We start from the raw sequence: 14,105 nt of genomic DNA on the forward strand, positions 1-14,105 counted from the left end.
CCCCAGGCCACTCCCCTTCCAAACTTTCCTCCTGATATATATTTGATACTATCCATAGGTTCCTGTACTTTTCTTCCTTTGTGCCTTTGCTCACACTATTCCCTCCTCCTGCAGTGTCCTTTTCCACCATCTCCACCTAAGTCCTATTCATTGTTCAAGGCCCCCGCTCAAATTCCACCTCCACCAAGGGGCTTCCCAGATTTCTCCAGTAAAAATTATTCTCCCATGCGCTCCCAAGAGAAAAGGAAGGAAAAGAGGTTAAATGAGAGTTTATTAGGCACTTGATCTATTTCAAGTACTTTAGCATATGTTACTTAATTTAACCCTATGAGGTTGGTATTGCCCCATTTTACTTGACAAAGATAAGATTCTGAGAGGTCAAGCAGTCTGAATAAGGCCACATAACTACTGAGTGGTGGTAGACAGTCTGACTTCAGAATACAACTTTCCAACTTAGCACATTTGGTCTCCTATTACTAGTGTAAATTCACTCCTCTAGCATGGTGTTTTGCATATAGAAAGCTTTAGTTAAATGTTTGTAACATCGAATTCTCTTGCCTCCTTACTGTGTTTCTCCAGTTTTCTGTTACAGGATTCTCCCTGCCTTAATCATATAGGAATTGAGTAAACTGGGGCTGGAGCTAGCCAGGTAAAGACACTGAAAGAGTCAGATATGGTTGCCTCCTGAAGTGTGAGCTCCCTAGGGATGATTAAGCAAAGGCTGTCAGCCTTGTGAATGTTTCCACTACCCTAGAAAGGATGTTGCAGTATATTCACAAAATTTTAGAATGTTAGAGCTGGAAAGGGATTAGGAAATAACCTCATCTATTGGCTTCCTAACAGTTATAGTTGTGGGCCCTTGTTTAAATGTGGCTTTTTCTAGAAGTATACGTGTATTTTTTAAAAGCTTAGGTAAAGAAGAACCTGTGATACCCCTTCCCCAAACATCTATAAAGCTCTAAAACTGAGGAGCCCAGTTTGAAAAACAAAGTCCAACCTCCTAATTTAACAGATGAGGAGCTTCAAGTCTACTGATGACCAAGGCTGCAAACCCGCTAGTTATGAAACTAGTATCTAAACTGGAGGTTCTGTAATCCGAATTATTTCCATGGAACAGTCATCTTTACGCAGCATTTCTAAAGGCTACCGTGCACAAAGCATTGAACTAGTTGCTATGAGGACGACAAATACGAACAAGACCCAGTTCCACCCATTCAGGAGCTCACAGTTGAGGCTAGTGAAGAACTTAGACTTTTTTTTTAAAAAAGTAACACACACGCACGCATTTAACTATGGCTAATAGTTTCCAAACTATGATTCCTGAGACCGAGAACGACGTCTGGACCTTGGCCAGTTCCGGGATGCGGGAACAGTGAGAGTCTATCCAGGTTAAGAGGCCCGTGCAGCAGGGAGAGAAGGGGCAGAAGCAGACAGAGGTCGGACCCACGTGGGCAGGCGGGCCCCGCACCAAGACTCAGCGCAGACCGAGCCGAGCCCCTCTCCACGGTATTAGCGGCTGAATCCACTCCCATTCCGGCCCTGGATGCAGGGGAAAGCCTAGGGGTCAGCCGAGCGGAAGGGGCGGGATTTGGGGCGGAAGTCCCTCCGCCGCTCAGGTCACGTGGGAGGGGCTGAGCTCGCGCGCTGGTGAGTAGCGAGAGTTCCGCGGTCACCCGCTCAAAGCGCAGCGATTCCGTAGCGGCAGCAGCGTTTGTGACCGTTCCAGGTCCAGGGAGTCAGAGGCCGTTTTTCTGGGGTGGAGTTGGGCTCAGGAAGGATGCGGGGTGGTTCCACTGAGAGTCTGAATCTGGGGACCGACCAGGCTCTGGGTGAAAGCCAGAGCAAACCTGTCCTCTTGTGTGCCTCGGTCGGGACAGAGGCCCCCCAGATAGACCTGCTTCAGGGCTGGGGGTGGGGTGGCGGGTGGCGGCCACCGATATTCCAGAGCCGCCCACAGCCTTCCTCTCGTCCCCGATTGCCTAAGGGGATCCCTGTGACAGGAAGCTGTCCAGGAAGCCTCTGCCCATTTAGAAGCGGGAGGGGAAGAGGGAGTGGGCACAAGGGAAGGACAAAAGTCTCTTTAACTGTGGAGAGGGGCAGTGGGGGTGACCCCCCTCTCCTCTCGCCTTGACAGAAAGCATGGCACTTTGGCGGGCATACCAGCGGGCTCTGACTGCTCACCCGTGGAAAGTACAGGTCCTGACAGCTGGTAAGTGTCCCTGTGGGACCTAGTGGTACCAGCGCAGGGTGATCTGGGAGGCAGAAGCTCGCTGCACCCCCGCCATCATTATTTGCTTTTATTCAGACCCCTTGAAGGATTGGCTCTCACCCCAGTCTGTTTTGGAGGGAGAGTCCCCAAGGCTGTTCTTAAGGAAAGGGCTATGCATAGATGACCTGGCTATAAAGTAGGATCTGAAAGTCCTCACAAACCTGAGGAGTCATCCCCTTAGGATAAAGAAAGGCATTGCCCCGAGGAGGCCTTAACTTAGAAAATGAACAATAACAAAGGCTCCTTTAACATTTCACAGTGTGCAAAACACTTTCAGCACACATTATCTCATAGGGTCCCCACAAAGGTGGGGACACAAAGTGGGCTAAGATTACTTGGGTCCACATTAGATCACACACCTAATAAGTGCTGGAATCAGACTCTTACCCCAGTTTATTTTTCTTAGTATTGTTCTTATTGTGAAATATATCTTAATACACACAAAAAAATGATTAAGATATGTGTGTACCATTGAAATAAAAGTAAACTGAATACTCCTGTATCAGTACCCAGCTTTGAGACCCCTTGAATGCCTGTCCCTAATTCATACATCCTAAGAAATAACCACTTTCCTGAGTTTTGTTTATATCATTCTTTTGCTTTTCTTATAGTTTACTATCTATGGATGTATCCTCAAACAATATACTAATCAAGGATTTATTTTTACTCTAAATCCAGTGATTGAGTAGCGACCTCACAAAGGTAACCCAGTGACTTACCTGAATTTATTTTCATTTCATTTTGCAGATTAGCTAATATGAGAGGAGATGGCACAGAGATAAATTTTATAGGGGGAAGGATTGGAAGGCCTGTGACTATTGGGGCAGCGCGAGAGTGACCAGTTAAGATAAGGTCTTGCCTATGTTTAGAGGAAGGGAACAGGATTCTAATGAGGACCATGGGCTTCTGAGAGGAAGACTGTTAAAAAGGGGTGGGGTGGGGGGATGCTACTGAAAGCCAGGATACAACAGAATTCCTGTTACCGGAATAGCCCCACATCAGCACTAGGAACTTCATTGAGTGACTGGCCAAGGAGTCTTTTGCTCCTCCCTGGGCCCCTCTCCAGCCTCCTGTGCCCAGCTATCCCCCATCCTGTCCTCAGAGTGTCCGTCAGCCTGCATGACTCACCTGGCTGCGTGTGTGGTGACTCATGCTGTACTGGGTGGCTGTGATGGGAACTGACATGCTGGGCCCTTTGCCCAGCCTCAGATTCCCCCAGGGACCCTAACTGCCAGAAGGAAGTTTCCCCCCTCCCCTTTGTGGCCATCAAGAATAGGGAGGGAAGGATGGTCCTTGTGTTTCCTTACCCAAGGGATCTGCAGCTGACGAAGGCAGGAGCTAGAGCTCCAAGGGGTCCGAGTGCAGATACATAGCTGAACTGGGGTGCTGGCCTGTCAGTGCTGGAGTGCTGTGGCTCCACACCCCGAGTCTTCCTGAGGCCGTGCCAATATCTCAGCCCTGAAGCAACCTCTAGGTAGCACTTTTCTCAGACTTTCCCAGACCTTTCAGACTTTTCCTTCCCTGCTGCTCAGTGTACTCGAATCAAACTAATTAAGGGGGGAGGTGGATTTAGCTCACTGAGCTGTTTTTAGGTCCCAGCACAGTAGTTCCTAAGGTCCCATGGCATAGCTCATCACACTGGAAAACAGAATAGAGATTTCAGACTTGGAGTTAGAAGACCAAGGTTTGAATCTCAGAGCCATAGCACTTAGTAGCTGTGTGAATCGGGACAAGAAAATAAACCTCTTTGAGCCTCAGTTTCCTCGTTTAGAATTTGAGTTTAGTTATATGACCTCACAGAGTCAGTGTAGGGATTATCTCTGAAAAGGCTTTAGAAATCAGAAAATGCTCAAGAAACTTAAAGGCTCCAGGAGTTGGCCCTTTGTATGAGTGTTGGCAACCCAAGAACAACAAGCTCTTATTTTTATAGTGGTGCTTGGGTCGGGTTTGTTCCACTAGCCATAGATTTGGAACATGGATAACCATCTAGCCTCGGTTCTCCAAAAAGTAGAGTCTGAAGCTTCTTTGCAGGTACTTTGTTAGGAAGTAATCCATAGTGGGGAGAGAGGGAAGAGGGACAGCCAACAGAAGGGTGCGTTATCAAATGGACACTGCTTAGGGCACATGGCTGCTCAGTCCCTTAAAACTGACTGAGAAGCTCTTTGAAATGCCTCTTAGGACTTTATGGGTGAATAGTCTTTTCTGGAGAAAAGGAGAAACCTTTACCCACCGACTCCATCCCACGTTGGTCAAAGGTTTGCCACATGGGATGTTGATGCCCGTGCTCTGTGCTCTACCAGGTTGCACAGGCATCATCCCCAGGTAAAGCACCAGTAGCTCAGCCTCAGGTAAGGCACAGGCCTGAGACAAGGACCCATCAGCTGAACTGCAGTGGTGGCTGCAGTAAGAGATAAGTGAATCAAAAAGATCTGATATGGTTCAAAAGAAGTGTCTGGTGCACCTATTTTGGGCCAAGCCAGAGTCAGGAACAGGGCCGCCTGGGCAAAGGTCTGCTGTGTGTTCTGCAGAGTCTAAGTCAGCCTTCTCTCATCCTTTCCTGAGGGCCCTTCCAGTCTCCAGGGGGCCCAGTTCCATCCATCTTAGGCCACTCTGGTCCTGCTGTGGAAGCAGCTGAGCTTCTGCAGACACTGGTTTCCCTGCAATCTGAATGTGAGAGCTCAACAGGCATGAGAGACCATCCAGTCCAGCCCCTGATACTACAGAGAAGGAAACAGGCACGAGGGAGGAGTGATATGCATGAGGTTTCATGGTCAGTGGTGGAGCTGGCATTAGAACCTGGGGCACTTCCCAATGCACTGCCCTGCAATTGAGACACCTGGGACCTCAGAATGCTGAGTATAGTTCCAGCTGGTCTGGGCTTAGGTACCTGACAAGCTGCAGAACCCTGCATTTTGTCTTACTTTCTAGCAGTGGGAAGGGTTCAGGCCAGGAGTGGGGAGAGCACTCCCACGGACCCCAGAGGAGGTGCTCCCCTGTCACTGCTGGGCTTCAGCTCCCTCCACGCTCCGCCAGACCAAGCCCCTACCCCAGGCGGCTATTTAATTATTGGAGACTTCTGGAGAGGAATGAGACAGCACCCTGGCCCCCTGCCAGCAGCTACACCTGCCGACCCAGGCCTCCCATAGTCAAGGACAGTTTCCTCTCCTCATTCCAACCTCCTGCCCCTCAGTTTTCTCATCTTCCATTAATACTTTGGTTTCTTGCATCTAAGACTCAACTCACAAAAGCCAGGAGAGGAACAAAATAGGGGAAGTAGAGAACTTACCCCCACCCATGCCTAGGATGAGGGCATGCAAGTTGGGGCTTTTCCACTAGCGGGCAGAAGGTGGTCCCAAATAGATCTGTGCTCAGATGCAGGCACTCCCCAACCCCTACCCCCCGCCCCACTCTGCTGAATCTGGTGGCGAGTGACGGCATGAGAACTGGCACCTACCCAGGGGCATGATGTCACACCCACGCCAGCGTCTGCCCGCTGGGCTCTGCGCCCAGCCTGGCATTGGGGCATCACCGCCCGGCAACCCCTTGTCCTGCCCCATCGGGGCTCAGGCATTATGTCTCGGCAGGCCTGTAGTCCCAACGCCCTGGAAACAAGTCCAAGGAAAGGGGAGCCAGAGCACTGGAGGGTCCAGGTCAACCAAATACGTCCAAGAGGACTCCCAGAGCCTAGGACGGTTGGGGTCTGTTTGGGCTCTGGGTTGGGGAAGGTGGGATGAGGAATCTGGATGTCAGCCCTTCCTGCTCAATCACTCTGACCAAAAAAGGCCTTGCTCTGTGCTTAGACCAAAGCCTTAGAGCTCCCTGGAGCTGCTGCAGGCCCACGGGGCCTCATGATCTGTGTTCCTCCAGATGAGGAACTGGGCATGGTTCTGTCTGAAATGGACAGAACTGGCAGGGCTACAGGCTACACACCACCTGCTCACTCCTGCTGCTTGGTTGTCTCTCAGGCCTGAGGGGCATGGTTTGGGGGCCTGGAATCCATCTTTCTCAAAGGCTGCAGGGTTGCAGGACTGTGGGACTGCATGTCAGGGACTTTGCTTTTCACTCCTGCTCTGCCTTTAGCTTGTGTGACTGTTGGTAAGCCGTGAAGAGTGAAAACACCCCTCTCTTTGTGACTGTTTCCTTCCCAAGAATATTGCTGCTTGCCCTCCCCACAAGGTGACAAGGAACAGAGGTGGTCACATTCTGGGGAGTGAAAGACAGAGAGGAAGTGCGTTAGTCCAGGAAGTGTCTTTGATATGCAAGCCTTTGGGGCCTTGTTTGGGCAGGAACCCCCCATGAGTAGCAGCCACAGGAGCTTCTTGGTGCCCACTGGCCCCTGAGCCCAGGTCTCAGCCTCTGCTGGGGATTCCCTGGCCTCCTGTACCCCCTTGAGAGAAGGCCTGGTTTTAGGCTCCACTCCTTAGCAAGTCACCTCATCTCTCAAAGACATTAAATGGGGGTGTGACCTCTACCTTCCAGACCTTTTGTGAGGATTAAATGTATGAGAGCCCTTTTGTATACTGTAAACATCTTGCCAAATGTCAAACTGTTAGTCCCTTCATTTAAGCAGTGACTGTCTTTCTGTTCCCCCTTCCCCAGGCCTCGTCAGGGTCACTCTTCCCTTGTGCATGGCCACAACAGCTCCCTCTCCTCCCTGGGCACGCAGCTGGTGACCCCAAGTTGTTAGGGAGAGGGGATAGGGTGTTCAGTGCCAATTGTGGAGGGGGAGCGAGCCTTCAGCCCCACTGCTCCTCACACCTTGAGCCTGGGTGCATCCTTTGGGCTACACTTGGCGTCCTCTGTGCCCTTCCCAGGGCAGTCTTGTTGTCTGGGTGGTACCTCTGACATTTCTCCCAGTTTATTTTCTGAGCACCTGCCAGGCTCGGTATGGTGGGGGATAAGAGAACAAAGACGTCTAGGATTCTGTCCTTGCCCTCTGGGAGGCCATGTCTAGCCATGTTCTGGGAAGGGCCTCCACCACTTTGGGAGTTTCAGGGAGAGGAGAGGCAGGCCTCCCTTGGTGGGTGTGCTGGGGGTCCCAGCAGCTGAGGCCAGCAGCCTAGGTCACCTGTGGGTGCCCCAGCCCGACCCCAGCTCTCAGCCTTACTCAGCTGCCTCTGACGAGGCTGCACAGGGGCAGGGCTGTGCAGGGGTGCGGGCGAAGAGCAATGAGTGTGCAGCCAGCACGGACGTCAGAGCCAGCTCCGGGCCAAGGATGAGGATGTGTTTGCCCAGTGCTAATTGAGGGCACAGGGACAGTGGTGGCTATGGGGCTGGAGGGGACTCTCATTACTCACTGTGATGGACAGGCAAGCAGAAGGTCATACAGTCACTCCCAAGTGGCCCTAGTAGAAGTGTGTGTTTGCTAGAAACCATCACACCACCATCACTGACGGGGGCTCTGTAAACAGTGATGGTTTCTTTTTTTTTTTTTTTGGCTGCGTTGGGTCTTCGTTGCTGCACGCGGGCTTTCTCTAGTTGCGGCGAGCAGGGGCTACTCTTCGTTGCGGTGCACGGGCTTCTCATCGCAGTGGCTTCTCTTGTTGCGGAGCACGGGCTCTAGGCACGCGGGCTTCAGTAGTTGTGGCACGCGGGCTCTAGAGCGCAGGCTCAGTAGTTGTGGCTCGTGGGCTCTAGAGCGCAGGCTCAGTAGTTGTGGCGCACGGGCTTAGTTGCTCCACGGCATGTGGGATCTTCCCGGACCAGGGCTCAAACCTGTGTCCCCTGCATTGGCAGGCGGATTCTTAACCACTGCGCCACCAGCCAGGGAAGCCCAAACAGTGATGGTTTCTGTCTTGGTTTCTGGGTGTGGGTGTCCTACTAGTGCTACTTGGAGCTGGGTGTCTGTGCAAGTGAGGGGAGGGGAAGCGGGTGCAAAGACCTGGGGAGAAATGGCCTTAATACCTGTTGGCAGCTCAGTCTGAGGCTGTGAATGGGAAGTCTGGGTGTACCTGACTGTGCTGGGAGGTGACAGGATCCTTCCTTGCAGGGACTCGTAGCAGCTCAGCCAGGCATCCTCCTCCCTGGGACCATTTGAACACTTATGTTTTAGAGTTATTCTTGCTGTTCTCCACAAACAGAGATCCCAAAACCAAGGTGAAGACATTGGCCAGGGCCTTGCCTTCGGCTGGGGGGAAAAACAACCCCAGGATCCCTTAGCGTTCTGCACATGATCTATTCATAGTAAGGCGTCCTGGAAAGAACACTGTCTAGGAAATCAAGCCACCTGGTCCTTGGCCTTGGCTCTACCACTTACTGGTTATGTGAGGTCTTGGACCTTCGTTTCCATCCATAACTCTAGAGTAAGGGGTTTGCACAAAAACATCTGGAAGGCCTTTCCAATTCCGACAGTCAGTGCATCTCAGCCCCTGGCACCTCAGATTCTCCTTCCCCTACCTGCGGTTTCTGAGTCCAACTTTCCTTCATTGCTCAGTGCAGTGTTCTTGGGCCCTGGCCTGCTCAAGGCTGCTCATCCCAGTTTCTAACAGGACACATATTAAATATCACCACCCTTGGGGAGGTGTTACCATCCTTGAAGCAGCAGGAAAGACTGGCCATTTGCCCCAGAATGAAACCCCTGGCCTCAGAGTGCCAGAGCCTCATTCAGTGAGCAGACTTACCTCCCTCCTTGGGATGGCAGCTTGTCCCTGGGAGGTGTCCTGACAACACCTGTGTACCCTGCACAGGGTCTCTGATGGGCCTGGGTGATGTTATCTCACAGCAGCTGGTGGAGAGGCGAGGTCTGCAGGCACACAAGACTGGCCGGACCTTGACCATGGTCTCCGTGGGCTGTGGCTTTGTGGTAAGTTCTGCCCACAGCAGGGCTGCCGGTGGATTGGACAGTGGTTTCAGTTCCCTGTCATCCTTTAGTTTCCCTTGGACCCTCTCACATCTAAGCCAGCCTTGAGTGTCTGCTCCCCCTGGGGGAGGAGCTTTGTGATGTAAAGGCCTAATGCTCCCCTCTGCATCCCTGCTCCCCTCTTTGGGGGTTACTTTCAGGGCCCTGTAGTAGGAGGCTGGTACAAGGTTTTGGACCGGCTCATCCCTGGCACCACCAAGGTGGATGCACTAAAGAAGATGCTGTTGGATCAGGTGAGCACAAGGAAAGGGAGTTGGGGAGGGTGAGCTGTGTCAAGGGAGGGCAGGGGTTTAGGTGCTTTAATTTCTCTTCCCTAGGGGGGCTTTGCCCCATGTTTTCTGGGCTGTTTCCTCTCACTGGTAGGGACACTCAATGGACTGTCAGCCCAGGACAATTGGGCCAAACTCCAGCAGGTGAGCTGGGCAGGTGTGGGGATGATTTCTGGATGGCAGGCCGGCAGGCCCAGGGGAATGAGGCAGGCTTCATGGGGATGGGAAGGGTGGAGGTGCAGGCAGAGCCCCAGCTCTGGAGGAGAGGAGCTGAGGGGCAGTGGTGCAGGGGTGTCTTCTCGGAGCAGAAGTCTCTATGTGATACTCAGATCAGGAGGTCTGAGCTACCTGGAAATGCAAATGTTCACTTGTTCCTTCTCTTGTCTCCTCAGGATTATCCTGATGCTCTCATCACCAACTACTATGTAAGAGCTGACACCTCAGCTGCCTCTTCTTCTTTCTTGAGTCCAGAAGTGCCAGGGACTGGGGGTCCTCCTGACACAGAAATCCCTCAGTTGGGATTACTCTCTCATTCCCACATGGGCACCATACTCAGGGAAGCACTCACCCAGTTGTGCAACGTATTCTTGTCTGTAGAAGCTGGAGGCAGACCAGGCAAGGCAGGGAGTCTGGGGTCAGGTGATGGAGGCAGCCCACCAACCTTTACCTTCTCTTTGTTGTAGCTCTGGCCTGCTGTGCAGTTAGCCAACTTCTACCTGGTCCCTCTTCATCACAGGTATGACAGATCCCCACACCACCCTTCAAGGAAGATGCACATTATGAACGGTTGGAGACAAAGTGATTCTCATTTTAACCTTGAACTACCTTAGGCCCCCCAGAACACTCTGCCCTGGTCAGAGCTCCTCAGACTCCTGAGCATTTTATTACAGAGCATCCCAGAGTGTCTGCCCACTGACTTCTTTCATCTTCCTAGGGAGGATCTTGCTCCACAGTCCTTGTCTCCATCCCACCTGGGCTCTCTACCTTTGATGGCATGTCTGCAGGGGCAGGGCTACAGCCTAGGTTAGGCAGAAAGGTAGACCAAAGAGACAAGTAGGAACGTGGTCAGGTTAGTCCACTGCAAAATATTATTTTATCCTAGATAATAAAGGTAGTTGCTGAAATCTCAGTAAAAATATATAGAGCAACCAAGATGAGTGGTTAAAATTATTGGAGGTGTGGGGGCTTTGGGAACAGGGAAAAACATGAAACTCTTCAGAGGGGACAGGCTCAAAATGGACATGAGTAGCACAGCTAAAAGGAGTATAGACTTATGAACTAAATGAAACTTTAGGGTCCTTGCAGTGCTCTTTGGAACTAGAGCAAGGTATGTTTAAACTAAAGAGAAGGAGGTGCTGCTTTACACGGCAGGCAGCACATTTTTCGGAAGATGAGATCTCAGCTGTACAAGACGGACAGATGTGTATTTAGAAGGAGCCTGGACAGGAGTACGAATAATGGAGCCATGCATGGCGAGATGGCGGCTGAGGGGGGGTTAACTTTGGAGCTTTTGTCCAGGAGACAGAGCTCTGGGCTGGCACCAGAACCCGAGCTGGTTTTCCTCTCGTCTGAGCCACACATCCCTCCGTGGGGGCTGAAGGAAGGAGAGCTAAATCTGGGCATTCTTGGAAATAATCCCCCTTATCCCACTGTACTTTCCCATCTCTCCCTGCTTGCTTGTCCTTGTTCTGCTTCTTCTTCACGGTACCATCCCTGTTCCTTAGGTTGGCTGTCGTCCAGTGTGTTGCTGTTATCTGGAACTCCTACCTGTCCTGGAAGGCACATCGGCTCTAAGTCTGCCTCACTCCATCATTTCAAGCTTGCAGTGATGCAGCTTGACCCTGGAAGGGTCAAACCACCTCCTCAAAGTGGGCACATTGGTTTTCACAGGGTTTGGTGGCTGGTCAGAACTTAATGGGGTTAGCACTCTGAAGTGGCCTGTTTCACTCTAAAATGTAACCTGACTCCTACTGAAATCACTAAAACCTTTATCATGGTCTTATACCCACCACATAGTAGGCACTCCATAAATACTTGTTGAACCATATGATTTTGTCACCTTCAGTTTACACTCATATCCCGGCAAGTACCACTCATCCCCACTCTTCATAGACACATCTGGTTTTCTAACCCTTCCCAGCCCTAGTCTAGCTCCAATTTTGGGGGAGCCCCTCAAGCTCTTTGTATGGTGCCTCCATAAATATATTTCTAAATAGGTAAAATCTGGAACTTGCAGAGGCAATGAGTAAGACCCAGCAGAAACCGACTGCGGAGTCCCGTTTTCTAGAGTTTGGAGAGAGCCTGGAGATGACTAAGCCCAATCTTTTACAGATGAGGACACTGAGGTCCACAGAGGTGAGGTGCCCTGTCCACACCATGAGTTACAGGCAGAGTAGAAACTTGAACCCACATGCTATAGTTTGAATGTTTGTATACTCCCCAATTTATATGATGAAAACCTGATGCCCAAGGTGATGGTATTAGGAGGTGGGGCCTTTGGGAAGTGATTAGGTCATGAGGGCAGAGTGCTCATGGGATCAGTACACTCACAAAAGAGGCCATGTGATGAGACAGCAAGAGGCGCCATCTGTGAGCCAGAAAGCAGGTCCTCACCAGACACCAAACCTACTGGCACCCTGGTCTTGGACTTCCCAGCCTCCACAACTGTGAGAAATAAATGTCTTGTTTATAAACCACCCAGTTTATGGTATTGTTGTTGTAGCAGCTCAAACACTTAAGACCAAGTTTCCTTACTTCCTACCCAGTGATCTTAACCTGGAGGTCAAAGATAAAGTAATACTGCTGCTGTGATTCCCAGGGGAAAAATTAACTTGGCTAAACTCCTGCTTTGGGGCAAACTTATAAGCAGATGGACCAGCCTTTTGTTGTCTGAAAGCACCCTGACCAGAGGCCCTCTTTTTTGTGGTGCCTCAGTCAGACAGCCCTAGAATTTAGATCCTGGGGCTAGAATGACATCAAAAATCCTGGCAGCTTAAGCTGCCTCAGACGCCTCTTGGGTGGGCACCATGATGGTAGCTGAGTGCCAGCAGTGCTGTCCTGATTGTCTCCATTTACAGAACTGATAGCTGGGGCAAGGGACTGGGTCTGAGCAGGACAGCGTTCTCCAGAGGCCTCTGGCCCCTTCTGGAGGCTGAGGACAAGGTCAGCACCATGGACAGCCCCCGCGGTCCAGTCTTCCTTTCAAGTGTCAGAGAAGACTGCAGATCTGGACTAGTCTGGTCTGGGGACAGGCCCCCTGGTCACTGCTGGCTGTTCTAAACAGGTGAAGGACTCTCATGGCTGGAGCAGTCTTTACTCCCCAACAGGCTTCTCCCTCTCTTGAGCCAGGTGTCACTTCCAGAGACGCGCCCCACGGGGTCTCGCAGCCGCAAGGGTCGGACTCGGAGCTGCGGCCGTCATTGCTCTACAATCAGTGCATGTTCCTCGCTGACGTCAGCCGGAGCTGTCCTGGCGCTATATAAGGCTGGCAGCAGTCCCGGGACAGACCCCGTGTTCCCCAAGGCGCCCTCAGCCCGCCCCGAGGGACCGAGACGGGAGCTCCTTCCTGCAGGGTACAGACGCTCTCCGGCAAACTGTGAGTGGCTCTCAGCGTCCGCCCAGACTCCCTCAGCACCAGGACTGCGCTCAGCTCACCCACCGCGACCCGCCAAGAGGGAGGGAGGGAGAAAAGGGTGGCAGGACTGGGCAGCGGCTGGGGCTGGAGGGAAGGCTGTGGGCACCGGGCAGCAGTCGCAGGGGCCCGACAGGGGCGCTGGAAGTGCGCGGGAAGGAGAGTGGCTCCCCCTGCGACTGCCCCTGGCGCGCCTCACCCTGCGCTGCGCCTGTGTGTCCAGGGCCGGTGGTACCATGAGGCCGGCGGGACGCGCGGCGCTGCTGGCGGCGCTGCTGCTCCTGGCACAGCTGCGCCCGGGGAGCAGCCAGTGGAGCCCGGAGGCGGCGGCGGCCGGGGTCCAGGACCCAAGTCTGCGCTGGAGCCCTGGGACACGGAACCACGGTGGAGGGGCCCGCGCGCTCCTCTTGCTGCTGGCGGAGCGCTTCCCGCGCCGCGCGGGACAGGGCCGATGGGGATCCGCGATCACAGGCGAGCGGCCGCGACGGGACGACCCTCCGCTGTCCATTGACCTCACCTTCCACCTGCTACGGACCCTGCTGGAGCTGGCGCGGACGCAGAGCCAGAGGGAGCGCGCCGAGCAGAACCGCATCATATTCGACTCGGTGGGCAAGTGATCGGCGGGGTCTGGGGCCCCGAAAATCTCGACCCCCACCTCCACCCCCGGGCTGAGACGTGCGCGACAGGAACTGACCCAGTCCCGCGGGGCTAGAGCGGCCTAGGGTTACCCTGAGCACTCTCCGCATTACTAGTTTTTAATAAAAGTGCCGAAGAGCCGTTGGCCTCTGCTGCGGGGCGCGGGGAACCACAGCAGGGTGTAAACCCGTGGGAAAGTGGGGCTCCCAGGTCGGCGAGAGGGGACCAGATGCTGCGGGAGGGCTCCGCGAGAACGGCTTTCAGCCAGGGTCCTGCGGTCCCCATCGTCCCCAAGTCTCCCAGGAACTGAAGCCCCGGTGCCGCCGCACCACCACCGACCCTCTTGGCACTGGGCTTGCGAATCCGTGCCTGATATCGAGGAGGTGCCCAACAGGGGTTCATTCCACTTCCGCCCCCGAAATGGTCCCAGATTAGGAGAAG

The 14,105-nt window shown here is 53.0% G+C and overlaps 2 protein-coding genes across 11 annotated transcripts; both read left to right on the top strand.

Moving 5' to 3' along the window:
* Positions 1-1,598: 1,598 nt before the first annotated feature.
* Positions 1,599-12,093, top strand: MPV17 (mitochondrial inner membrane protein MPV17). 10 transcript variants are annotated; one of them, XR_013831101.1, is made up of 9 exons: positions 1,672-1,726; positions 2,135-2,209; positions 8,956-9,071; positions 9,269-9,361; positions 9,446-9,541; positions 9,790-9,822; positions 10,081-10,133; positions 11,122-11,265; positions 11,614-12,093. XR_013831101.1 is itself a non-coding variant. In XM_079941130.1 (8 exons), the coding sequence occupies exons 2-8, from the start codon at positions 2,140-2,142 to the stop codon at positions 11,189-11,191; spliced, it is 531 nt and encodes a 176-aa protein (XP_079797256.1). In that variant the 5' UTR covers positions 1,672-1,726; positions 2,135-2,139; the 3' UTR covers positions 11,192-12,093. The 10 variants fall into 10 exon arrangements, 9 of the variants coding, with proteins under 9 accessions (XP_079797253.1, XP_079797258.1, XP_079797254.1 ...); XM_079941130.1 differs by having other exon boundaries at positions 11,122-12,093; XM_079941127.1 differs by lacking the exons at positions 1,672-1,726; positions 11,122-11,265; positions 11,614-12,093 and adding exons at positions 1,599-1,647; positions 2,881-2,971 and having other exon boundaries at positions 8,991-9,071; positions 9,790-10,221.
* Positions 12,094-12,860: 767 nt separating this feature from the next.
* Positions 12,861-14,104, top strand: UCN (urocortin). The gene is made up of 2 exons (XM_079941137.1): positions 12,861-12,992; positions 13,252-14,104. The coding sequence occupies exon 2, from the start codon at positions 13,265-13,267 to the stop codon at positions 13,643-13,645; it is 381 nt and encodes a 126-aa protein (XP_079797263.1). The 5' UTR covers positions 12,861-12,992; positions 13,252-13,264; the 3' UTR covers positions 13,646-14,104.
* The last annotated feature ends 1 nt before the right edge of the window (position 14,105 follows it).

The sequence above is a fragment of the Stenella coeruleoalba genome (genome assembly GCF_951394435.1).
Source record: "Stenella coeruleoalba genome assembly, chromosome: 13".
Lineage (NCBI taxonomy): Eukaryota > Metazoa > Chordata > Mammalia > Artiodactyla > Delphinidae > Stenella > Stenella coeruleoalba.

Excerpts from the sequence above, each read along its gene's own strand:
- MPV17 (XM_079941128.1), top strand. The coding sequence starts at position 2,140 with ATGGCACTTTGGCGGGCATACCAGCGGGCTCTGACTGCTCACCCGTGG. Across the intron at positions 2,210-8,955 it reads AGTACAGGTCCTGACAGCTG|GGTCTCTGATGGGCCTGGGT; the intron begins GTAAGTGTCCCT and ends TACCCTGCACAG. Across the intron at positions 9,362-9,445 it reads AGAAGATGCTGTTGGATCAG|GGGGGCTTTGCCCCATGTTT; the intron begins GTGAGCACAAGG and ends TCTCTTCCCTAG.
- UCN (XM_079941137.1), top strand. The coding sequence starts at position 13,265 with ATGAGGCCGGCGGGACGCGCGGCGCTGCTGGCGGCGCTGCTGCTCCTG.